Source organism: Leuciscus leuciscus (genome assembly GCF_965113295.1).
Source record: "Leuciscus leuciscus genome assembly, chromosome: 15".
Classification (NCBI taxonomy): domain Eukaryota; kingdom Metazoa; phylum Chordata; class Actinopteri; order Cypriniformes; family Leuciscidae; genus Leuciscus; species Leuciscus leuciscus.
The window spans coordinates 4,258,592-4,285,741 of NC_138739.1; the positions used below are offsets into that span (position 1 = coordinate 4,258,592).

Genomic DNA, 27,150 nt, shown 5'->3' on the forward strand with positions numbered 1-27,150 from the left:
GACTCATAACGTTAGTCAGTAACAATCATATTGCACATTTTGTATGTAACAGTTACATCGCATAAACAAGCAATTTTCAAATGTACGTAAAACTATACGTTTAACTAATATTGATCAAATAATCCAAATAATAGATCAAATAATACAAAGACCGGTATGAACTTGTCAGAAACGGATAAAACGATTTTACAAAGCGATTCGTTAACGTTAGTCGAGTTTCGCATGATATGAGAGAATAACGTTACTCACCCTCAAAGTTGTCAATGTAGCTTGAAATATATAATTTAAAGCCCTTCTCTCTCTTGCTCTTAGGCGTGACAGCAAACTGCCTCACAATGGTGTTGACATCGTTTACGTTAACCTTGGGCAGTTCTTGTAAACAGCGAGTGTAGTTTGCCATTATCTTCACAGCACAGAATGTAAACACGGCTTACAGCGCAGCACCGGATGTGAGTGAGCGGGCTGAGACTAAACCCGGAAGCGATCGTGCATAGAGCCTATTGCCTAATAATCAAATTTACTATGCCTTCACTATGTATTAACCAGTCTATGGTATTAACATTTATTATTACACAATATTTTTGACAATGGCATTCTTCTTTTATTTTAGTGAAGTCGAGGAATTTAACAGAGCGATTGGAAAAAGAATGAAAAAAGAAGGAACATTCGCCTACCAGAAAGTAATTATTTTACCTTATGCATACATTAGATTTTACATTTATTCATTTAGCAGACGCTTTTATCCAAAGCGTCTTATAAATGGGGAGGGGTTTTTTTTATGCAACTGAAGACGAAAAGTAGAGTCACTAACACAATTCTTTCTTCCTTTTTTCTTTGCTTGGTCCTGTTTACAGCAAGATGATGTATAGGTGATCGTTAAATAAAGTACAGAATTGTTTATTATTGGTGTTTTGTCTATTCTTATTTGAGTTTTGCTTCGCATTCAAAATATCAAAAAACAGGTTTTGTAATGTTAGCATGGTGTAATGTTAATAAGACCATTATAGGTTGAAAATTGGAATTTGAATAAAAAAAAACAATAATATAATATCACATAATATTTTTCAGAAGATAGTTCAATCTGTAATTGTATCCCTTCCATCAGTAATTTTCTTTCAATTACACCCACGCTCGATCTTCCGAACGATCTTCCGAACAGCAGGAGGCGCTGTCTCGAAAAATGAGGGGTCTGAGAATGCGGGACTCTGCGTCCGAGCAGGCTCCGAGTCTGCAGCTTCATAATATTGGGAGAACAGGGCGTAGGACCCTCCCAGGACAATATCTGATTGGCTGACACCCTCGGAAGGATGGGTCAGATGGATGAGCTTATAACCCAATGACAAGCAGTTTTGCTTTGCTTTTTGCCTTGCTTTTGCAGTGACTTTTGCTTTGATTTGTGCTGACTTTTCCATCGTCCAGCTTGCATGTTAAACTTCACCAAAGAAAACCCTCTCAGAGTCGCTCCAGCAGCTCGTCCAGACTCAGAGGAAACTCACAGTGCGTCCCAATTCGCATACTATCTGTCCTAAATAGTATTCAAAAATAGAACAAGTACATACACCAAATCGTAGTATGTTGAAATTAGTATTCCGAAGCTACCTGGATGGTCTACTTTTTCCGGTTAGAATCTGAGGTGCAGATCCGTGAAAACTCTAATGGATAATATTGTTTACAAACCATTGCGCGTTGAACGAGGATTCGATTAGAACTACAAACACTAGTAAAACACAAACACAAGAACTACAAACATAGCGGTTATGTAGAGAGGTTCAGATAAAGGGGTTTGAGTGATTAATTATCTAACCTGACTAAAATGTATTTATTCAATGTTGTCTACATTATATTTCATCTGCAGCAGCATTGTGAACTTTTGTAAAGATGCGTTTAGCCATTAACTTTTAAATGCATCATTATATTCAAATTGCAAACACACGAGGAGAGTCTCCGCATGAAAGACCCACGACTGGCAGATGAACGTGCAACTACATTTCTCTCCGAAACGGTAGGAAATTAAATTAGATTGAATGGAGGATTTTAACTGTGGACGCACGCGAGAGATCTGTCCGTTAAGATGAGTACGAGTATGTCCCAAAGCTTGCCTACTCTTTTGCTTCACACTCAAAAGTATGTACTTTTCCGTCACAAAAAGAGTACATACCTTTAGGGCGTAGTATAGGTAGGTGAATTGGGAGGCAGCACTTGTGTTTGCAGTCCTGTGCTGGTTTGTCGTCTAAGGTACCCTCATGTTTCAGTTGTGAAGTCTTGCTACCTGTCTTGTTTCCCCCACAGTGTATTTTTTATTTTATGCTTACTAAGGTAGGGTTGGGTATCGTTTGGGTTTTTTTTTTAAACCGGGGCTAAATATACACTTAAAACGGTACAGGTGCAGTCAATTTTATAGTTACTTACACAATGTGTATCTAACAGAGATGCTCACAAGTCTCTGAGCTAGAGTCCAAGTCAAGTCTCAAGTCTCTGAGCTAGAGTCCAAGTCAAGTCTCAAGTCTCTGAGCTAGAGTCCAAGTCAAGTCTCAAGTCTCTTGTGGTTGTAATAAGTGTTGCATCACGTACAGCGACCCATCCAGGCTGCTTAGAACAGTGCATAGCTATAAGAATTCAAAGCATGTAATATGTTATTATGACTTTATTTATTACAGTATCAGCTTTGATTTTGGTATATAATCAGTGTAAACAGGCTATTGCAACATGACAAAAACACCAAGAATGCTTTACTTTTAAGTTAATATCTATATTTTGGCCTTGGCTCCTATTTTGCTGGCTCAGTGGGGCCATAAGACCAAATATCGAAAATGTTATACCTTACAGTACTAAAATTGACATTGTCTACTCCTATTTAGTGCAAAACTGCAAAACATCACATTGTAGCTAAATGCAAAACACTATTGCAACGAAACAAATTATGTGGAATACTATTATAAAAATATACTATTACATTTATAAGCAATAACAATGGTTATTGTCATAAGTGTATTGTGATTGTCAAAACATTTTAGTAACTGAACTGAATTGTATTAGGTTTTGTGGCAACATGTTACAATATTAACATGGTACAATTTCTGGTAAGCTACGTTTTGTTATTATTGCTTGACACAAATTTCACGATTTCAATTAAATTAAATTCTTGTGATTTGATTTAATATTTGGATAAATATTAGGTACACAAGATAGGCGTTAATTTATTTACTAGCTAGTAGAAAGGATCGGTTCACGTGCCGTTAGGGATCTGTCACGTCGCATTTACAAGCGCCAAAACGGTATTTATTGTAATAGAATTGACAAAATTTGAGAGCTGAGATTTTTTTTAATATCATAAGTAACCTGCTCTGTCTAGTCTGTCGGTCTCCGTCTCCTCTTTGCTTCGCAATTTTTCTGTGCGTGAGAAAATGGATATGTGGCGTGAGAGCGTGTGAAAAGTGTCAACCGCGTGAGTCTCACGGTGAATGCGTGACAGTTGGCAGCTCTGATTGAAGTTTTTAAACCCAAAGCTTACGATGAATGGCACAGCAGCCAGTGGCCGGTGCAGTCGACATGTTTATTGTCCTCTCATGTGTGGCCGGCCGCGCGCAGCAGATACGTAGTATTGGAAAAATATGTGGTGTTACGTAGGAAGGTTATAGATAACGGAGGCAGGGGAATAACAGCGAGCTCATCAGACGTTTCCTAAAAATAAACAATGTTCACGAGTCCCGCAGCTCGTGTCCGAGTCGAGTCTGAAGTCTTTCGAGGACGAGTCTCAAGTCAAGTCTGAAGTCACTGTGTGTGCGACTTAAGTCGCACTCGAGTCCGAGTCTCAAACTCGAGTCCCCATCTCTGGTATCTAAACATGTGATCAATTTATAATTGAAAGGGTTGTTATTGCCGCTTCCATAGACATCAGTGTGTATTTTACAAATACACTATAAATGTTGTTTTGCTAGTACTTATGTGTATTTAAATGTCTGAAACCTAAAATAAACCTTATGTGGTTGAAAACACTGAATAGTTGTGATGATAGCGCTGAGCGTCTGTCTCTGGCTCAGCGCCAGCCAACGCGCGAAACCAAATTTGAATTTAGCAGTTGATGATCATGCGATCTGAACATTTACATTTACATTTACATTTATTCATTTAGCTGACGCTTTTATTCAAAGCGACTTACACTTGCTATATATGTCAGAGGTCGCACGCCTCTGGAGCAACTAGGGGTTAAGTGTCTTGCTCAGGGACACATTGGTGTCTCACAGTGGATTCGAACCCGGGTCTCTCACACCAAAGGCATGTGTCTTATCCATTGCGCCACCACCACAACATTAAAGGGATACTTCAGGATTTAGCATTAAGCTTTGTATTAGTAGAAAACCTGTAGTATTTCCGAATTACCGTGCTTTCCACCCTCATATCCCCCTTAGACGAGAGATTTATGTATTTTTTGTCTGAAAAAAATCCTCCGATGACGCAAAAATCGTCATTTTGCGTCATCGGAAGATTTTTGGGCCAGAGGCTAAAGACTACAGCCAGTAGGAGGAGCTGTCCCGCATGTTCTCAACCCGCCCATAGAGGGAGGGATCTCACTCACAGAATGTACACATAGTGTCAGCCATCTTTCTTTGGAAGCTAAGCTAACAGGCTGTTGTTCTGTGGAGAAAGCTGAGTAGTAGGGGTTACCATCCTCTTTTTCCCGGACATGTCCGGCCATCGAGATTGTCCAAAATGTCCGGGATTCGGCTTTTGCTTTCTGCAGTCGCCATTCATTGTTTACATGCACACCTTTTGTTTCAATCTAACTGAATTCATTCCGATTGGTGAATCTGAATGTAGTGTTTACATGAACGCTAAACAAGTGATCGGTTGATGTGCGTTTTAACATTGCTAAGAAAATTCCCGCTCTTCCGTGAGAGATAAGAGACCGGTGCGTCTCACAGGTGTCGCTCATCAGTAATCACGCCACCGGCTGCGCGCCATTTTCCCGCTCCCCTCAGCCTCGTCCTGCTCGCCACAGTAAACATAATGAATGGCGACTATAGAACGCAAAAAGCCAAATCCCGGACATTTTGGGCGATCTCGAAATACCGGGAATATTCGTCACGGAGACTCGCTAGTAGCCCAGTCTTGTTGTTTAACTGCGTGCTTTTACCGGTAGGCGTGGCTTGGGAGTGGCCTTGTAGAGCAGCGAAGCAAGTGCATTCTGGGAGTTGTTGTCTTTTATCCACATCAGCCAAAAATACATTTTCTGGCTTTTCTCAGTCTAGAAAGCTCCAAATTCAAAAATTATTTCACATTTCTTCTACATAAATTACCCATTTTAAATACACATTCATCTTTCCAGAGGTGAAGTATCCCTTTAAGCACACCAGTGTGAATGATCGTACGCCTCAAAGGGTTAACTAGCAATCACATGCGGTGATGATGCTTCTTACGTCCATTTCGGAGAACCAGATGGCAAGTATTTCAACCGACAGCTGAGGCATTTACAGGTGAAACCTCTAATATTTCAAGCCTCTATTTGTTATAATGTTGACGATTATGGCTTACAGCTTATGAAAACTCCAGATTCAAAATCTCAGAAAATTAGAATATATGAAATCATGCTGACTTCATTTTCCAGCAGGACTTGGTATCTGCCCACACTGCCAAAAGAACCAAAACCTGGTTCAATGGCCATGGGATTACTGTGCTTGATTGGCCAGCAAACTCGCCTGACCTTAACCCCATAGAGAATCTATGGGGCATTGCCAAGAGAAAGATGAGAGACATGAGACAGAACAATGCAGAAGAGCTGAAGGCCGCTACTGAAGCATCCTGGTCTTCCATAACACCTCAGCAGTGCCACAGGCTGATAGCATCCATGCCACGCCGCACTGAGGCAGTAATTCATGCAAAAGGGCCCCAAACCAAGTACTGAGTACATATGCATGATTATACTTTTCAGAGGGCCGACAATTCTGTATTTAAAACTTTTTTTGAAAAATTTATTTCATGTAATATTCAAATTTTCTGAGATTTTGAATCTGGAGTTTTCATAAGCTGTAAGCCATAATCGTCAACATTATAACAAATAAAGGCTTGAAATATCTCACTTTGCATGAAACGAGTCTATATATTAGTTTCACCTTTTAAGTTGAATTACTGAAATAAATGAACTTCTGCACAATATTCAAATTTTTCGAGTTTCCCCTGTAAGTGATTCGCTTTGATTCGGTCCGATTAGATACCGGTTACTTAGGTACCGGTTCCATATCGGTGGACGGTTTTGGTACCCAACCCTACATTTGAGTCCTCGCTACTTTCATAAACCCAAACCCTGACAGATATACATTGAAGCAACAGTTGATTCCAGAATCCACTCCCTTCACCAAAGTCTGCATTCAAAACAAAAGCATCTGATTATGAACTCATTTCTCATCAAATTCTGCCAAGACCAAAACTGTCTGGTAACCAAATAATATTTCTCTAAATGAACGATTACATTTACAGGTTACTGTAAGTTTGCATTAATGTTCACTCATGAATTTTGTTGTAACAACACAGGCAAACATTATACATGTGATTTACTGGCTTTTGAGTCATATAAACCATGTGATGTTTTTCTCTTTTAATTTATCTGTTCCCTCATCTGTGTGTCTGCTTTGATCTGTCGGTGGATAAACAGCTTCTGCTGGATGTTTGTCGTCTCTGTGTGTGTCAGTAGTTTGTGGCTGAAGCGTTTCTTCATTTTCTCTCCTGCTAATAAGAAGCTCACAATTTTCCTTCGCACACAAAACATCTTTACACTGAAATAATCAGTGTATCACTGATTATCACTGATACCAATAATCAGTGTTGATGAATCCATCAACAGTCAAATAAGAGTCAGAGGTCAAATATGATTGACAGCTCACAGCACTAAATAACACACCAGTAGATACAGATATCTAATCCAATATTTCACTCTTCTGCTATTAGTTTTCATTCAGGGCAAGAATTCATTTGAAAATGTAAGATCAGCAAAAGCTTGTTGATTTTCTTGATGTTAAAGGAGACGGATGTGTGAGCGGAAACTAACTGAGGATGGGGGAGGATTCACACACTAACAGATAAATATCACAGTTCTGTCATGTTTCAAGTCAATCGGAGGGTTTTCAGACATTTTAAGAGTCACTATCGTGGACCTTTCAGTGAACCGATGAAAATGTTTCTCAAATTATTTTTGCTCTGTTTGTGGCGTCTGGTTGGTGAGTTTTAAATGTGTTTTTATGGCTTCACTTGTTTCTGTTCTGGTACCATGTGATAGATTACTGGTTAAATTAGAGAAGATTAACATTCACTGTTAGTGTCAGCAACGGTGGCTCTAGTGAAGTGCAAGACTCAGGAAATAACTCAAAGAACAGTTTTTAATCTAATAATACACACAATACACAGGAGAATCATGAGGAAACGTTGAGTTGTTTCCACGTTGAGGAAATAACTCAACGAACAGTCTTAAATCTAACATTAATCTAAAACTGCTAGAAATTGTAATTGCTTGCTTTAATAAAAATTCACTATGTGACAATAGATCGCTTATTAGATCAAATAAGTAGCAAAAGGCCAAATTTATTTTGCCATTCACATAAAAGAAACCCATTCTGCTCGAGCCTCTCTCGCCGTTCTGATTCTGCGCGCAGCTACGGATGAAACACAACAGGCCGGGAGGTTGTCGCTTCAATGAACGTTGGCTTGAAAACAATACAAATTAAGGTTGAAACGAGGACCGAATCTTCGAGTAGTCTCCTGCAAAGTCTACGCTTTCGAGCCACGTAAAAGGTAAGCCTTTTGGAATTTTCACTACACTTTGAGTTTTAAGCTAGCTTGCAAATAATAGTACATTCTTGGGAGGGATGTAAAATGTATTTATTTTGCCAGTCAATGAAGAGAGTAAATGTCATTGAGTGTTGATAAACTGAACCTGGTGTCAAAAGAGAAATAGAAGTTATTCAGCCGCTCATTAACAGATATAACTCCACGCACGAACACTAGGAAACACACATGAAATTTGCAGTTGTTGTTCTGTCTTTGTGAGTTCCACCGTACAGGATAGCTTTATTGGTTAATATGTTCTGCACTCGTACACAGAGAGTTTGTGCCTGTTTCTTCCGGCCGCTGTCTGTTACTGGAGTCCATGATTTGTTCCTTTCCATATTAAAATCTAAACCTTTAACTCTTATAGATATTAGTAATAGATGTAAAAACCTAAGCGTAGTGAAGTATGATTTGATAATGATATTATCATATCCATGTGCATCATAAGTAGTAAGTAAGACTCGTGAAGGACACCAGCTGGACAGCCGCAGAATTACACCTAATTTACAGATAGGATGCTTGATGCAGCTCGGATGTAATGAAAGAATAAATAATATATTGAATAATTAAATAATAAATTGTTTAATATACTATTTAATATATATATATATATTATTAAGTCATATTAAATAAATAAACCTTCTCATATGTAGTTGGTACAGGCAAGAGTTAAAAAAGAAAGAAGAAAAATAGGGGAATCCAGAGGCAACATTGTCCTGTTCAAAAACCTCTAATTCATCAGTCTCAACAGTCTGAACCCCAGATGCTGTTCTTTATATTATTGACTGCATTGCATTTTTAAGGACTACACAATAACAATTTTTTTTTATAACACTTTCCTCCTTTTTTTGGAGTAATTATTCAGGGAAGAATCATCGAGATCTGATGAGAAGACTTGTTAATTCAGGTCCTGCATTGGGGGATTTTTTCAGCAGACAAGGAATGCATCAAGCAGCGACAGAAACTGCTCCTCTACCATCCCCAGGTTTATCTAATCCACACCAGTCAACCAGCAACTCCATAGCAGTCAGAGGGACAGAAACAGGTCTGAATTAATTAACTAATGATAGACAGGGTTCATACGGTGCTACTGGGAAATTCTTGAAAATATTTGATTTTTAATGTTTTTTTTTTTTTTTTTTTAGGTTTAAAAAAATGCTTGTGAATCACGCCCTCTAATTAACCAATCACTGCAGCTGTGTGCTAATTGGTCTTGATTTATAAATGTCTGCATTGTTGCACAATAGACTGAGACTGCGGAGCTGCCTGATGCTTGTAACGTGTGTGTTCATGAGAAATGTAAGTTTATTTTCCTTTATTTGTGTTTTGTTTTATTTTTCTTGTGTACTTTTAATAAGATTTATATTTATTGAAGTGTTTATCATAGACTATGTAAAGTAGTGATGGTGAGATCCATCAGCCAAGTGATTAATTTCTCGAGGCTTCATTTGCTCACAATACCGCCTGGTGGTCAAAGAGTGTAAATCTAGCATATACATTACAGATGACCTGATGTGATCTGTAAAACACTGTATTCTGCACCAGTAAAGGCTTAGAAATAACGGTAAAAAAAAAAAAAAAAATTTCCACATAGACAAATCTATTTATATGAATATAATGTGTATTTTCTGGTGGTATATAATGGTTGTATAACATAACTGTTTAATAAACGTATTTGACATGAAATGAATGGGGCATCAAATGTGTGTCAATCAATTCTTTGCTCATAATAGGCAGGAGGGGCAATATTATTATTTAAAACTGAAAAGTGGCTGGGTTTAAACCATGGGTTTAAATATCTGTCAATGTTGCAGTAAGATTCAAACCACTTCCTGAACCAGTCAGGCCGAAGCAAGGCTTCGGACGTCATCAATAACGTCATTGGTCTAAAGCGATACAAGCCTCGATACGCGCTTCACTGAAAGAACGTAACATCAATAATGTAAAGAATATATAATGTTCTAATAGACACCCCTGCTGGGATCAAGCCAGACACTCTTCCTTAAATCCTATTCCTCCATTATAGCTCCTCCCTAATCCAAGAATTAATGCAGAAATATGCTGGCCAACAAAAGTTGTAACCAGCCACTATTCCTACAAATCATGTGAGAATGCAGGAGACATTTTCCAAACCATGTTTCCTGACAGTAACATAGCACAACAATTTGTTGAGGAGATCCCCCTTCTATGTAAAGCGCTTTGAGTGCTGAGAAAAGCGCTATATAAATGTAATGAATTATTATTAATTATTATTATTATAATTTGAGTAACAGTAACATAGCACAAAAACCTCAGAAACATCTACAAGTCTTTCAAGACTGCTCAGATGATTGTTCAAAATGAGTTCTTCCCAGCAAAGCTGAACTTCTTTCTAATGGTGGCTTGAGAAATCACACCATTATATAAATTAAACCAGGCCGACAATCCCATAATGCTGTTTATGAATGGGGATCTCACCAATTTGCTGAGGAGTCTAATAGATAAGTTTATCCCAGTGTCATGAAGAATGAAACTACCACTGTTAAGCTCCTGCAAGTTGAGTGTGCTGACCCAGTCAACCACATGGATGTTCCCAAACTGAGAGTGGGATTTATCACTGATAGTCCTGGAGGAGCACATGAAGAAGAACTCGGATGCTGAGAGGATGAGGCTGAAGATCAGGGAGAACTACAAGCTGTTCAAATATGTTCTTGTGAGAAGCTTGTCTGTTCTGGATCCAAGGGTGTCCCACAAGAGCAAAGAGGTAAACACCCAAAAACTCTGAAGCTCCTTGTGGAAACATTGAAGAGAAATGCTGAGATGAGATTCTGAGGGAGTTTGATCACTTCTATGAGCTCAACCTGATGTCAGCGTCAGTCAACTTCAACCCAGAAAGTGGACGTTTAGATGAATTCTACCATGAAAGTTTCTCAAACAAAGAAGTGTGTCGCTCTATGGGAGGCAGTAAAACTCGTCCTGATCCTTTCACATGGTCAAGTGAAAGGACTTGATGTTCTTTTGTTTTCTTTTAGCGTAGAATATTTAGTACTTCTATTACTACCTTAATCACACTTTGATGTTCTTTTGTTTTCTTTTGAGCGTAGAATCTTTAGTAGGCCTACTTCTATTACTACCTCAATCACACTTTGATGTTCTGCTGTTTTCTTTTGAGCGTAGAATCTGTTTCTCAGCTGCGCAGCATATACCTGACATGACTTCCAAGTTGCTCTTTGTAGAAATGAATTTTTATTCATGGCCGGGAGATCACTGGTCACAACAACCAAGTGAGTCTCCTTAATAGAATGATACATGTACATTTATATCATCATATCACATCATATCATCATTAAATCAATGTCACTCAAGTCTTCTTCACTGTGATTTGTTCTGGTGATTGATTTATAATGATCTGAGCTAATCATATGACTGTTAGTTCTAATGTGTTAAGCACTTTTTGGTTAAGTATGGCCTTTGACCTGAGCATCTTTAGTCTGCGTTTCTCTGTACATTTAATGTTGAAAATACCCATTACATAAAATATTTCTATCACACCAGACCCATGTCAGAGCAGGCCCCCGTGGAACGCTGGTCCTTCCCTGGCCTCCTCTGTCAGGACGCAGCAATGACTGTGCCCCCACACTGGGTCGCTACGCCGCCACGTCCGGGCCAGTCATTCCACTTCGCTGCCCCACCGAGGGTAGGTCTGTGGTTCCTATGAACCCGCTGGTTCAGTTCTTGGGAGCCTGGCTAGAGCTTCCAACCTGTCCTGCTGGGTTGAGAGAACATCAAGCTCGGCTATGCGATTCAGTTTGCACGATCTCCTCCCCGCTTCCGGGGAGTCCGTTACACTATGGTTGGTTGGCAATGCCCCTGTCATGCGTACGGAGTTCGCTACCTTACTGGCGAAAGGTGCGGTCGAGATTGTCCCTCCAGCCGAAATAAAGTCCAGGTTCTACAGCCACTACTTCACTGTACCATAAAAATCCGGTGGGTTACAGCCAATCCTGGACCTTCGCGTCTTGAACCGATCCCTCCACAGGCTTCCGTTCAAGATGCTCACGGCCAAACGCATTTTCGAATGTGTGCGGCCACAGGATTGGTTTGCAGCGATCGACCTGACTACTTCCATGTCTCCATTCTTCTTCGACATAAACCGTTCCTACGGTTTGCTTTCAAGGGGCAGGCATACCAGTACGTGGTTCTCCCATTCGAGGCAGCCCTTGTTCCCCTACGGGAACTCGGGGTTCGCATCCTGAATTATCTCGACGACTGGCTGATCCTAGCTCACTCTCAAGACCAGGTTTGCGAACACAGGGACCTAGTGCTCCAGCAACTAGCCCGTCTGGGCCTTCAGGTCAACTGGGAAAAGAGCAAACTTTGCCCTGTGCAGAGGATCACTTTTCTCGGTATGGAAATCGAATTACGAGCGACCGCACACAGTCACTGCTGTCTTGCTTGAGACAATTCAAGGGCAAGAGTGCGGTTCCACTGAAACTATTTCAGAGGCTCCTGGGGCATATGGCATCCGCAGCAACGCCGCTTGGATTGCTTCATATGAGACCACTTCAGTCCTGGCTTCGCGATCGAGTCCAGAGGTGGGCAAGGCAACATGGCACGCTTCAAATACCAGTGACTCCGGCCTGCCGTCAGACCTTCAACCCGTGGACGAACCTCAGCTTTCTACGGGCCGGAGTGCCCTTAGAACGAGTTTCCAGGCATGTTGTTGTATTGACAGATGCCTCCACCACGAGCTGGGGCGCCATGTGCAATGGACATGCTGCCGCGGGCTCCTGGACAGGACCCCAGCGCCTTTGGCATGTCAATTGCCTCGAGTTGCTGTCAGTATGTCTCGCCCTGCACCGCTTGCATGCGTTGTTCAAGGAACAGCACGTACTAGTCCGATCAGACAAGACCGCAACAGTAGCGTACATCAACCGACAAGGTGGTCTGCTCTCCCGCCGTATGTCGCAACACGCCCGCTACCTCCTCTTATGGAGTCAGAAGCATCTGAGGTCGCTTCGAGCCATTTATATCCCGGAAGACCTGAACTGTGCAGCCGACAAGCTCACGGCTTCAGCCTCTCCCTGGAGTATGGAGACTCCATTCCCAGACGGTCTGATTTGGGATCAGTTTGGGGATGCACAGGTAGACCTGTTTGCCTCCCACGACTCATCCCATTGCGACCTGTTTTACTCCCTGACAGAGGGCATGCTCGGCACGGACGCACAGCTGGCCGCTGGGCCTTCGCAAGTTGTTTGTTTCCCCCAGTGAGCCTTCTTGCACAGACCCTGTGCAAGATCAGGGAGGACGAGGAGCAGGGACAGCCCCTCCCTGACCAATAACTCTGAGGAAGGGCCTCCTCTCTCAGGGACAGGGCACCCTATGGCACCCTCGTCCCGATCTTTGGAACCTTCACGTGTGGTTCCTGGATGGGACGAGGCAGGTTTGAGTCCCCTGCCACCAGCGGTGGTGGCTACCATCACTTCCGCTAGAGCATTGTCCATGAGACATGCCTACGCGTTGAAGTGGAACATCTTCATCACCTGGTGCTCTTCTCGCCGAGAAGACCCCAGGAAATGCCCGCCACCCCCTTTAGAGACCAGGTGGTGAACCTGCAAGCGCTGCCCTTGGAGGAAGCAGATCCAGGCTTGGCACTGCTCTGTCCAGTATGTGCCCTCTGTGCTTATGTAGACAGAACGCAGTGTTTCAGGACCTCAGACCAGCTCTTTGTCTGTTATGGTGGGAAGCTGAAGGGAAAGGCTCTCTCCAAGCAAAGGTTGTCTCACTGGATAGTGGACGCCATAGCTTTGGCATACCAGCAGCAAGATCGACCATGCCCCCTTAGTGTGACATGCCCCTCTAGCGCATGGCACCTCGATAACAGACATCTGCAGAGCTGCAGGCTGGGCGACACCCAACACATTCGCGAGATTCTACAATCTCCAAGTGGTGCCAGTTTCTACCCATGTATTCGCTTCAACCAGCCGGTACTAGATTCTGCTCAGGTGTCTTCGCTTGCTCGCCATTCCTCTCCACGGATGGGATACGTGCAATATTCTCCTCAGGTGAGCCTAATAAGCCCTGAGTTTCCTCCAGCGCTGTTGATGTCAATGCCAGAGTTATGCCTCCATGCTAGTCTCACGACAGGGATCTCAGACTTACGTAGGGCACTGGAAGACAGCCGAGGTGGCGTGATTAGACTGGGAACCCCATTCGTCGTCACGACGTAACTCATAGTGACCACGAAAGGGAACGTCTCAGTTACGTATGTAACCCTCATTCCCTGAGTAGGGAACAGAGACGTTACGTCTCCCTGCCACTTCCTCTGTACCGCTGGAACACCGGAGTTCAGTCTCGGCCCCTTAGCGAAGAAACATATCTTCATGTTGCCAGTGTACTTCCTTATATACCCACGAGGTAAGGCGGAGTTACGCAATGCAAATTCCGCAGACCCATGGCATTTCTTTGCCATTGGCTCATTTTATTTCCTGAAGATGAGAGGCTTTCTAAGCGAAACCCCATTCGTCATCACGACGTAACGTCTCCGTTCCCTACTCAGGGAACGAGGGTTACATACGACGTAACCGAGACGTTTTCCTTGCAATTGTTCTATAGAGTCGGCAGTTTTAATATATCAATACCACGATTAGTTTTTACAGCATGTAACCATTGTATATCACACACACTACTACTGCACACACACACACACACACACACACACACACACACACACACGACCGTGCACGCTCTGTTGATAAACTGAACCGATTGATGGAAATGTCACTCAGTGTCTGTATGCTACATAAAAGAGGCTGGCGCACTTTTGCCCCCCTGACTGAGCCTGGGTTCTCCCAAGGTTTTTTTTCTCCATTAGGTCACCTGATGGAGTTTTAGGACACCATTAGGTCACTTGATGGAGTTTTTCGGTTCCTTGCCACTGTTGCCTTTGGCTTGCTCAGTTGGGGATATTTTGGGGATATTTAATTTAATTTTATCAATCAATAAATTCCTCTTGAAACAAACTTTGTTGTATTATTTTAATTTAATACTGTGAAGCTGCTTTGATACAATCTGTATTGTGAAAAGCGCTATACAAATATACTTGACTTGACTTTGTAAACAACACCAAAATGGATGAGGAGCAAGATGCCACGAGTGAAGGAGACGTATGTAAATTGAGTAATATTGCTGTTTCCAGGGTTACCCCTGTAAACACAACTGCTACTACTTTATAAATGAAATAATTAAATAATATCAGAAAATATTTTTTTAATGGAACAGTTTTTAAAAAAAAACCTTTCGAACAACATATATTCACGAGTTCACATCTACATATAATTAGTACAGTAAGTTTATGCGTATTTGGCGTGCTGTCCGGGGGGAGGGCTCCGAGCTCGGAGTTAGGCCCGAACCCAGAGTACTCCCCCCAGTTGGTAAGTGTAGATGGAACTGGAAGTGAGGAAATGGGGTGGAGGAGGGATGCTGACAAACTTTCAATGAACAGATAGGTCTGCTGTGAATTTATACTCTGTCATTGAGTTGATTACTGATTAATCTCCAGCTGTGCATAATTTGGTTAATTATCTGAACCTGCTCCTCCCGAACTTTGTTAATAAAACATCATAAAGTAAAAAGTTTGCATGTGTTTTGTTTAAAGCTTTAATCTGTGAAAAACTCTGTTCTTCAGGAGTGTTTGGTGATGAAGAACCCTCTTTGTGGGAGGGAGATTCAGTCACCTTTAGCTCTCGTCTTACTGAAATTAAGGATGGTGACGTGATTCAGTGGAGGTTTGGAGATGAAAACACTGTAATAGCTGAAATCAATGTAAAGGCCGACAGCATCGCTGTATATGATGATGTTCTTGATGGGAGATTCAGAGACAGACTGAAGCTGGACAAACAAACTGGATCTCTGACCATCACAAACATCACAATTAAACATGCTGGACGTTATGAACTTCAGATCAACAGTGTGAGAAAGATATTCAGTCTCACTGTCTTTGGTGAGTTTAATATCAGTTGCACCTGTTTTATATTTTAATCAACGCAAATATTCAATTATTAATTCAAAGTAAATTTTGCTTCTGTTGTTTAATGATGATATTCATTTCAAATTTAAATTTCAAACCATTTACTTTTGTAAATTACTGTCTTAATCTGTGTTGAACCCCGATTCTGTTTGTTCTTCGTGTGTGTGTGTTTGATGATACAGCTGAAATATCAGTGAAGGAGGGAGATTCAGTCTCTCTAAACCCTGATCTTACTGAAATGAAGGATGATGACGTGATTAAGTGGAGGTTTCTGACTAAAAACACTGTAATAGCTGAAATCAATGTAAAGGCCGACAGATTCACTGTATATGATGGTGTTCTTGATGGGAGATTCAGAGACAGACTGAAGCTGGACAAACAAACTGGATCTCTGACCATCACCAACACCACAATTAAACATGCTGGAGAATATGAACTACAAATCAAATATATTATGGTTTATTTCTCTCTCACTGTCATTGGTGAGTTCAAAAACATGTACACCTGTTTTTTAATGTCAAAATTGAAATTAATTCACACACCATTTTGTTTCTTTTTGCTGTTTTACGATATTGTTATTATAATTTGTTTATTGTGACAAACTGTTTCTGTTTGTTCTGTGTGTTTGATGATTTAGTGTCAGTGACGGAGGGAGATTCAGTCTCTCTAAACCCTGATCTTACTGAAATTAATGATTATGATCTGATTCAGTGGAAGTTTAAAAACACTGTAATAGCTGAAATCAATAAACGGTCTGACAGCATCGCTGTATATGATGATGTTCCTGATGGGAGATTCAGAGACAGACTGAAGCTGGACAAACAAACTGGATCTCTGACCATCACAAACACCAGAATGAAACATGCTGGACGTTATCAACTACTGATCGACAGATTGCCTTCAATTTTATTTTTGACTTTCAGTGGACCATCTTTTTACTTTATTGGTCTCACTGTCTACGGTGGGTTAAATATCAGTTTCACATGTTTTATTTTTTACAGCTAGATCTAAAGAAGTATCTTATCGTGACTTAATTAGACTAATTCCTTTACTTTTTTCTTTTTTACATTAACAGCAGGTTTATATTTAACTTTCTATTCAATTGTTTTAAATGCTCTACTTTTGATCATCTCAGTTTCCTCTCGATGTTTCTTCCTCTGCTTGAATATCTTCATTCATCCTCATTTATCTTTATTCTCTGATGTTTCCAGCTCGTCTGCCTGTTCCTGTCATCAACTCTCCACACTGTTCTTCATCATCATGTTCATTGGTGTGTTCATCAGTGGTGAATGTGAGTCATGTGACTCTCTCCTGGTACAAAGGAATCAGTGTATTGTCCAGCATCAGTGCGTCTGATCTCAGCATCAGTCTCTCTCTACCTCTGGAGGTGGAATATCAGGATAAAAACCCCTACAGCTGTGTGCTGAACAATCCCATCAGCCTCCAGACCACACATCTGGACATCAACACACTCTGTCACACATGTGCAGGTACGACAGCGCTGATATTAGTGTTTATTGACTGATCTGATCTCAGTTTGATGTGTTTATTCCTCAGACTCTGTCCACTGTTGTGGTCCTACTGAAGCTGTGATCCGATTGGTCCTCTCTGCTCTGGTGGGCGTGGCTACTGTCATCATTCTGGTTTATGAGATCAGATCCAGAAGAGCTGAACGAGATCAAGCACATATTCACACATCAGGTACATGATGTCATTTCTCACAAACAGATTTTTCGTGTATTAATATTTGTGAGAATTATTAATTTATGCCTTTTATATGTTCATCTTTTTCAGGAAGTGTTTAAATCTAAAGCAGAATGCTGAACTTTAACGGTGCTTCAAGTGTTTTTGTCATAACAAATACTGATTATTATTTGCTTGCTCTTTCTCCTTCAGTATCAGATTTCTTTAAAAGTCAAAATTAAAAGACTTTGTTGTTTATACTTTATTTCTACAGCTGTCTATTTGTCATATGTATTTGCTTGCCTTTATCAATAAAGTTTTCTCACTCTGAGTCTCTCAAAGAGTCTCTCCATGTTTTATTACATTCATTATGTCGAGCGACTCCTGGAGGAAAAATAACTTTATGTATATTTAAACAATTTCAGCAGTGCCACCTATAAAGCTTCACATTATTAAACTGTTAAAGTAACTTTGCTTTACTTTTTGCACACTTGTTACACCTAGTATTAATGCTTAACCTGGGAAAAAACGAAATGAGTAAAAATAAACAAATTCAATAGAGCAAAGTGAAGGTTCAGGCCAAAAGACTGAGAAATCAGACTGAAATAAACCGCAAGGGGGCAGGAAAGATTCATTCGCATTGTTCATTCCTAAAAAAAATTCCTTTGAAAGGATCTTTCCCATGGACATGTTTCAAATAATAAGATCTTATTTGGTTAGGGAAAGTAAATACATCCATCTTAGTCTATTAAACATTTTATCTAATGAGCTCCAATGCATATATATTCTTTTAGTTAAAGTTCTTGTAGCTGAGTCAGTGGTTCTCAACCTTTTTGACTCCAAAGCCAAAATTAGACTTCCTCATATTTCCAAGTTTTTCTAGAAATAATATAAAAAATATCAGCAGCCACAATGATACAAATCTACAAACTGATTCTGATGCAAAGTATTAGCTTTTTACACATTGGAACTCTAACGTCTCTCTGATGGTAAAAACTGATACTTATGAATAGTGTGACACTATGTCCCAGTTTAACTGTGTGCTACTGCTGTTCACACTAACCCAGAACCAAGAAAGTATGTAGTAATAATAATAATACCAAATCACTGATCTTATGATCTGCAGGCTCAATTAGAAACCTCCTGGTGTCGGTGCGTTCCTGTCTTATTTAACTCCTTCAGATCTGATGTCATAAACCACTGCAGTGACAGTAGCCACACCCACCAGAGCAGAGATGACCAATCGGATCACAGCTTCAGTAGAACCAAGTATGTAGTAATAATAATTGTAGAACCGCATTATCAGCATTTTAACATGTACGTTTATATTCAGTCAAAGTAATACCACAGAAAACTGTTGTTATGTGTCTTTATTTACAACCCTACTTTACCAATTTATACTGGCATAATTTATAATAAATAATTACATTGCATTAAAGGTGCAGTTAGCGATTTCTGAAAAACGCTGTTGATATTTGAAATCATCAAACAAACACGCCCCTACCCAAAAGGATCACACCCGTTTCTTGTTAGCTCCGCCCCCAATTTCACAAACATGCTATGCGACACAGGCACCTCCCCCCTCATGAGTGGACACGCCCCTTACAGCTGATTGGCTACGAGTGTGTTTTGGTGCTCGGCCCGATCCACTTTCAATAGCGACCAGACCTGCCGACCTTGAAATTCTTTTTTGAGTAGCATCAGTGGGATGGGGGATAAATGTATATTACCACCATGTATTATCAACAGTTCATGTTAGTATTGTGTATTTACCATAGTAACTGTAGTTTCCAAAATACCCATTTATTTTTTCTCTTATTTTGATATTTTCTATGTTTCATTGACTGTGGTGGCTCATTAAAAAGGACTAACTTTTAACAAAAACTAGTTTGGGAATGCCTTTACTGTTCCTCATACTTGTTCACCAGTGTTAGTGATATTTTTTAGTGATATGGGGAGTACATGCATTATATTGCATTGCATATAATGTGTGCTGGTCAACTAGTCTAAAATTAAGAAACCCTTAGAAAACAGTAAAAAAAACAACAACATAGGAACATTGTGTGTACATTTAAGATAGGCTACTTAATTTATTATTTCAATATCCAAATATGATACTAAATCCCACAGAAAAAAGCTGAATAAATGTTAACCAATACAAACATATTTATAGAAAACGGTTGACGATGAATAGACGGGAATCCAATAATAGCCAAACGAATCACTTATTCTACTTATTTTACAATTATCTTCTCTCTCTGTGTGTGCTCTCTCCGTGTTTGTGAGAGAGAACTCGCGATGCACTGATACAACGGTACTTTTTAATCCGTAAGTAACTAATGCGCTAGTTTTCATACAAAAAAATATGTAACATAATTAGGTACTTTAGTTAACACAATAACGTAACACATGCAGGCTACGTTTCTCAACACTGAGAATGAATGAATAAATGCCTTTTTCTCCTGACTTACCGCTTATCAGTAATCCACAAATCACAGCACTTTCCTAATCACTAAGCCATAGCGATTTCAAATTTATTTCGATTTATTGTTCAGCATTACTTGAGCATTTTATAATTTGCATGGCTGAATGATGTCTTCCTCTTATCTGAGTGACCACGAATGACGGAGTATTTCAAGATAATCCATGCAATTCATGTGATCATCGAATCCAGAGGATTAAGATAACTCAATACAATATTTCAACTTTCCACATCCACCCCAGGAGTCAGAAGTACTGTACTGTCCTCCTAGATCAGTCAGACGGCGGCCACGGGAGTGGAAGGGGGATCGAGCGGGATTCTTTATTGGTGTCGATTTTCAGTCTCTTTTTAATGATAGGCCTTACGCATCTGTCAATCATCCCCGCTTGCGATTTGGGGAATGAACCCAGCGCTATGATTGGTCGAACTCTTCTTCTTTTGCTGTTGCTTGATTTGCGTACACCAGGTTTTTGCGTAGTTTAGAGTGACAAATCGCCCCAGCGTATTTTGAGGTCAAAATGCGTATCCGCAACGCGAAATGCGTACAGGTTGGCAGGTCTGAGCGACTCAAATCCCGTACTGAACCTTTAAATAATTATATTGAAATTTTAAACTGTTTCAAACTGCATATTTATTGATTAAAAATAGTCTACGAACAATACAAATTATTTACTAGTACTCACTAAGCTGGATGGGAAAAAAATTATTTCTGATGCCACTTTACACTTCATCACTTAAAGGATTAGTTCACTTTCAAAAAAAATGTTGCTGATAATTTACTCACCCCAATGTCATCCAAGATATCCATGTCTTTCTTTCTTTCCAGGATTTTTCTACACAGAATGGACTTCAATGACAACCAACTATTCCAATGTTCAAAGAAGGTTCAAATGTCCGTCTCAGTGCAGCTTCAAAGTCTCGACATGATCCCAGTCGAGAAATAAGGGTTTTATCTCGTGAAACGATCGGTCATAAAAAAAAAAGAAAAAAAAAAAGACAAATGCTTTTTAATCACAAATGCTCGTCATGTACCATCTATCTCTGAGATGTGCCACGCATTTCGTCATCACGTTAGAAAGGTCACGCGTCACGTCATCTATCTAAGTTATTTGTCTGTGTACTCCGGTTCAAAAAGGAAGGGAAGGGTGAAAAATGTCATCTCATTTTCTCCTCCAACTTCAAAATCGTCCGACATCTTTGTTTTAATTTATTATTATTTTTATTTTTTTTGTGACCTTTCCAACGTGATGACGTAATGCGTGGCGCATCTCAGAGATGTGACAAGACGAGCATTTGTGGTTAAAAAGTATATATATATATATATATATATTTTTTTTTTTTAAATGGCCGATCGTTTCGCGAGATAAGACCCTTATTTCTCGACTGGGATCATGTCGAGACTTTGAAGATGCATTGAGATGGACATTTGAACCTTCTTTGAACATTGGAATAGTTGGTTGCCATTGAAGTCCATTCTGTGTAGAAAAATCCTGGAATGTTTTCCTCAAAAACCTTAATTTCTTTTCGACTGAAGAAAGAAAGACATGGATATCTTGGATGACATCAGGGTGAGGAAATTATCAGCAAATTTATGTTTAAGCATGTTTTCGTAGTTAACTGAAACTATAACTAAAATAACAAAAATTATGTTAATAGAAAGAATGAAGCTCAAAGTATACTTTGTTTTTATGCGTACCCTAGCATATGCGTATGGTCGAACGCACGGCTTCTCAAAGTATATTCCATTTGATAGCGTTTGTCCTTAGCGTACGCATAATAAACAAAATATACTTTGGGCTTTAAGATAAAACTACCAATAGATAATTCATTCACAAGCATAACTTAAGAAAAAAAAAATATATAGATATATATTTGGTTCAAAATTACTTAAAGGTATAGCGGAGGATCTTTCCAAATTTTAGATAAGACCCGCCCTCTCCACTTTTTGAAAAGTTTGATTGATTCACCAGAATGATTGACAATTAGGAGGACCAATAGTTTAGACTACCCACCAGGAAGTAAAACATCCTCCGCTATACCTTTAAGTTAGACAATAATCTGTAAAACTGTACAAAAACTTTTTTTTTGTTGCAATTATTTTAGGAATCTAAACTATATAAATCAAGAGTTTGCAAAACAGTGGTAAAGGTTGTTTGAAGTGTAGACAAGCTTTTTCGGCAAATGTCATGTTAAAACGTTAATTATTTTTTATTTATCAGCACTTAATTGTGTTTTGCAAATGCATTTTCAAATTGATGAGATGTGGTTTATTCTATATTCTCTAAACACGCTGGAATGAAGAAGATCAGCAGTTTTGGAAGACTAACATTTTTTTTTATTGTAGCTATTATTACAATGTGGCATAGTTGCAATGTTTTGTGAAAGTGCCATTTATACACAACCTTGTACTTTTATTTGCAATTATCTTTTTCCCTTAGTCTTTCCCTTAGTCTCCCTCTTTTTCATTAGCAAACAGGTCCTAAAGTGTAGTGCCACCTAGGGCTGCTCGATTATGGGAAAAAATCATAATCACGATAATTTTGGTCAGAATTGAAATCACGATTATTTCACGTCTTTGGGAACATGTTGCATTTATTAAAAAGACACCTTTCAACAATTCTTTTAAAAAATCTAAATTTTAACATATATTGTACTTTTTTTACTATTAAAATAAATAATATGACAGATAATACTTCAATAAGTATTTTAATAATTCCCGCAGGTCTACCACTTACAATGCGGGAAATTCCCCTGCAAACATTGATTCACTTCAGCAAGTAGATTGTGTAAGTAGCCTAAATTAATCCACACAGATTATAAAATCAAATCAATCATTTTAAAACTTTCTCCAAGAAGCAAGTGAGTGTTCTCTCTCTCTCTGTCTCTCAAAATGGGTTGGACAAGGCAAGCGTCGACACTACACTCTCGCGTTTAGGAGTCGGGACATGACGGAATTGTCACTTGCACAATCGGGCCAGCATTGCATCGTAACTAAAGTTCATCATTTTTACTTCTTTTAAAGTCTTGTTAGTTTAAACATTCAAGCTGAGAGAGTTTATGGCTTCGGGAGGGGCGGATGTGCGCGTGTCATTCAGAACCAGGCATGAAAACTGGTCAGCGGTAAAAAAGAAGGATACGGCAGCAAAAAATCCAATCCAATCAACTTTATATATATATGTAGCACATTTTTAAAAACAAGGTTACCAAAGTGCTGCACAATTTAGAATAAATAGAAAATATAACACATAAAACATATAAAATATGGGGGCCATTTTAATGTGTGGAGGCAAGTATTTACACAAAACACACCAGAATCTCTGGTCCGGGGGGCTCGACCCCCCCGATTAACCCATGGGTCTCATGTTGTATTTTTAATTTTTTTGACAAAATGTTGCTTTTGAGGCTTTCAGTGGGTCTCACTGAAAGCCTCAAAAGCAACATTTTGTCAAAAAAAAAAAATATATACAATATTTCATTGTCACCAGTGTTAATTCCGTTAACGAAAAAATATACGTTGATGACCTTTATTTCCCCTGACCAAGACAAGGCGATGAGAGACGACACCCACGTCATTAAACGAAAACTGTGACTACATCAGATTCAACACATGCAATATCGTTGACAAAAAAAGAAGAGACTGAAATGTGTTTAAAAAAAATAAAAACTTGACCAAAACCACTTATTTTTGTTGAATAAAGGAGAAGACAACACATTACAGACTGTTTTTACGAGCGTTCATGCTTACGGTTGCCAGATTTCAATAATTTAAATCCCAGTCAGAGCTTTTCTGTTAAAAGAGCACGTTTTCTACCTGGTCTTTTCAATAGTATCTGGCAACCGCTTTCTACACTTCTGAAGAAGCACGGATGATCTGAAAACACAAGTAAGCTGGATTCCGCGATCTTCATTTGAGACTTTCATTGAAAAGATTCTCACGATCCCCCCACCCCCGAATATTTTCTCATCGGATCTGCACAAATCACGTAGGTGACCCATTTTGGTTTTAAAACGGCGAATTTCGCCGAAAGGTGATACGTTTTCCTGCCTGCAGAACACAAGACAAAATAAGAGCATTCTTGCAAAACAGAACATGGCAAAATAATCTTTTTTATTCAATTGTACTATTTTGGTGATGGTTGGGAGCCAAAATCGAAATCGAAATTCAATTAATTGCACAGCCCTAGTGCAACCTGCTCAATAAAAATATTTTTGCTATCTATTAAATAATATATTACTTAAGCAGGCATGACTGTTCTTTGGCTCATAGGTGTTAGAAGAAAATTCACATCTGACAACAGTAGAACAAACATTTTTACTCAGTGTAACAGGATAAATTACAGTAGACGTCTGATGTGATGAACAGTGTTTTTCGTAACTTTAGGGGTTTGTTGGGACTTAAACCAGTTGAACAGATTTAACGTTTAACCATAATATGTTTTGTGACGGTAAAGTATGGTTTACAAAGAGACCATATCAGTGCTGTTTTTCTATGTCTGTCAGTCTTCAGAAGTTTTTCCTTTGGGCACCCGGAAACGTGCCTTCTTGGAGTAAAGTAGATTCCTGCTGAACAGCAGTGGGATGTTTCCCAAATACAGGAAGAGCGCAAGACTCATGCCTGGAAAATACATGGTGTAAGTATTTAAACAGTAAAATTCATCACATTGACTAAAAAGTTTGAATGCATTATTTGAATACTTGGTATTATTTCTGAAATTTACAAGGACTTACCAATAAGAGGCCCGAGCCAGTAAACGAGAGAATACGCTAAGAAAGAGTGTCCAGGACAGGTGAATGTTAGCGCATACGCGAGGGACGGATTCACATATCCAGACGTGTAGTTGTTTCCTAGTGTGAGAGAGAAGTTTGTGCATTAAAAATAACACTTCACCAAATCATTGCCATTGTACCTCGAGATGTTCTCCAGAGTAACACAAAACTTTAGTGTGTATCATAAAATATGCTATTTATTTTGTGCTGGCCTCCCCCTAAATAAATGCATTTGAAATCTACAATCCTTATTAAATATCTTCATACTTTTGTAAACTATGCAGTTAAATTGCAGTTACTATTTTATATATGCACTCTAAATCTGTATTTAATATATGCATTTGAAAGATACAATCCTTATTTAATATTTGCATTTTAATTGCTGTCATTATTTGATTTATGCATTTGAAATGTTTAATTCTACAATTTTTAATATAATATATGCATTTGTAATCTTCAATATTTTCAAATGCAATCCTTATTTAACATATGCATTTGAAATCTAAATGTATATATATTAATATATGCATTTGTAATCTTCAATATTTAAATTTAAAATGCAATCCATTTAATATATGTATTTTAAATTTACAATCCTTGTGTAAAATATGCATTTTAATTGCAGTCATTATTTTATATATGCATTTGAAATCTAAAATATGTGAATTTGCAATCTCAATCTTTCATTTAATATATGCATTTGAAATCTAGTCCATATTCAATGGGCAATTTTAATATGTATTTAAATCTACAATATTTATGTAACATATGCATTTTAAATACATAATCCTTATTTAATACATTTTAAATCTACAATCTTTATTTAATATGTGCATTTTAAATGTACAATCCTTGTGTAATATATGCATTTTAAATCCACAATTTTTAATTTAATGTGCATTTAAAAATTCTACAATCTTTATTTAATATATGCATTTTAAATCTACAAATATGTGACCCTGGACCACAAAACCAGTCATAAGTCGCACGGGTATATTTGTGGCAATAGCCAACAAAACATTGTTATGGGTCAAAATTATCGATTTTTCTTTTATGCCAAAAATCATTAGGATATTAAGTAAAGATCATATTCCATGAAGATATTTTGTAAATTTCCTACCGTAAATATATAAAAAAATAAATTGTGAGTGAATGCAGCACAATTGCCAACAGAAATGGACAACTTTAAAGGCGACTTTCTCAATATTTAGATTTTTTTGCACCCTCAGATTCCAGATTTTCAAATAGTTGTATCTCGGCAAACCATACATCCATAACAAACCACACATCAATGGAAAGCTTATTTATTCAGCTTTCAGATGATGTATAAATCTCAATTTAAAAAAATGTACCCATAAGACTGGTTTTGTGGTCCAGGGTCACATATGCATTTGTATTTAATAGACGAATTTCAAATGACAAAATATTTGATATATGCATTTTAAATGTAATCATTCAGACCACAACTGTCCGCCAGCAAACCCACCTGCGTATGCGATGAACGTCAGCAGCAGAGAGAATATGGGAACGCTCAGCAGCTGCGAGCGGCTCTTCAGGACGAGGTAAACCAGGTGAAAGGTCACGGCGCCGAGGGCTTCGGCTAGCACTCCCTGTAGCACCGAGACCCGCAGTGACGTAGTGCACTCGGACATCATCAGATTCTTGATCATGTGCATGTCAGTCAGCTCCATTTCCCAGTACTTTCCGGCGACTACGAGTGCGAAGTGCGCGCCGAGTAACTGCGCCGCGACGCTGAGGACGCCTGCCACTGCGCCGATGTCTTTCTGGAGGATTCCCATTAACGTCACTGATGGATTTCCGCTTACTCCTTGCATGATGATGCCGTGGATAGTGATGGATAGGAAAAGCATAGTGATGGCCACGTCAGGCCCAAGCGCCCCGGCCCACTGACCGACCTCCGCAATGGTGTCCACTTCAAGTCGACATGCGGCGAGCGCGAATGCGGCGATAAACTCGGTCAGGAAAGTCCATCGCAGCCTCGATCGTGCGAGCATCACCCTTCCCACCGCACTCACACCTACTATAGTTAAGAAGTAGCCCAGCGAGGCATTAAGCCCTGACATGATGTTTCAAACGGTGTAGTGCACAGCTAGCTGTGCCGAACAGAGAGAAAGACACGAGCTCACTAACGCTGTATTTGCTTACAGCATGTGATAACGTGGCACACGGAGATGCCGTGTTCTTATCAAAAGGGGTTTTTGACACAAACCTTAGGTTGGAAAATAACACTGACCTGTTCAAGGCCACCTTTGAAAAGTGGGCGTACGCTTTGGCTCCCTCTAGTGGAAGCGCTTGGATCTCATTGTTTTAAATTGTTTCTCAAATATTTTTGCACAAACTAGCTTTTGGGATTGTAGTAGATGTGCACATA

At 39.3% G+C, this 27,150-nt stretch overlaps 2 protein-coding genes across 2 annotated transcripts; one reads left to right on the forward strand and one right to left on the reverse strand.

Moving 5' to 3' along the window:
- The first annotated feature begins 7,091 nt into the window (after positions 1-7,091).
- On the forward strand, positions 7,092-17,914 carry LOC309475745 (T-lymphocyte surface antigen Ly-9-like). Its single transcript, XM_082138621.1, has 7 exons — positions 7,092-7,211; positions 15,485-15,799; positions 16,009-16,308; positions 16,464-16,787; positions 17,038-17,316; positions 17,384-17,527; positions 17,621-17,914. The coding sequence occupies exons 1-7, from the start codon at positions 7,094-7,096 to the stop codon at positions 17,629-17,631; spliced, it is 1,491 nt and encodes a 496-aa protein (XP_081994747.1). The 5' UTR covers positions 7,092-7,093; the 3' UTR covers positions 17,632-17,914.
- A 6,370-nt stretch (positions 17,915-24,284) lies between these two features.
- aqp12 (aquaporin 12) lies at positions 24,285-26,970 on the reverse strand. The gene is made up of 3 exons (XM_082138177.1): positions 26,245-26,970; positions 24,720-24,836; positions 24,285-24,606 (listed from the first exon to the last, which is right to left on the reverse strand). Exons 1-3 carry the CDS (start codon positions 26,840-26,842, stop codon positions 24,488-24,490), a joined length of 834 nt encoding a protein of 277 aa, XP_081994303.1. The 5' UTR covers positions 26,843-26,970; the 3' UTR covers positions 24,285-24,487.
- Positions 26,971-27,150: the final 180 nt, after the last annotated feature.

Bases quoted from the DNA above. Each gene is read 5' to 3' on its own strand.
- LOC309475745 (XM_082138621.1), top strand. From the start codon at position 7,094: ATGTTTCAAGTCAATCGGAGGGTTTTCAGACATTTTAAGAGTCACTAT. The intron at 15,800-16,008 runs GTGAGTTTAATA...TTGATGATACAG, and splicing joins ATTCAGTCTCACTGTCTTTG to CTGAAATATCAGTGAAGGAG. The intron at 16,309-16,463 runs GTGAGTTCAAAA...TTGATGATTTAG, and splicing joins TTTCTCTCTCACTGTCATTG to TGTCAGTGACGGAGGGAGAT.
- aqp12 (XM_082138177.1), bottom strand. From the start codon at position 26,842: ATGTCAGGGCTTAATGCCTCGCTGGGCTACTTCTTAACTATAGTAGGT. The intron at 24,837-26,244 runs GTGGGTTTGCTG...CTCTCACACTAG, and splicing joins GACGTTCATCGCATACGCAG to GAAACAACTACACGTCTGGA. The intron at 24,607-24,719 runs GTAAGTCCTTGT...TGTATTTTCCAG, and splicing joins CTGGCTCGGGCCTCTTATTG to GCATGAGTCTTGCGCTCTTC.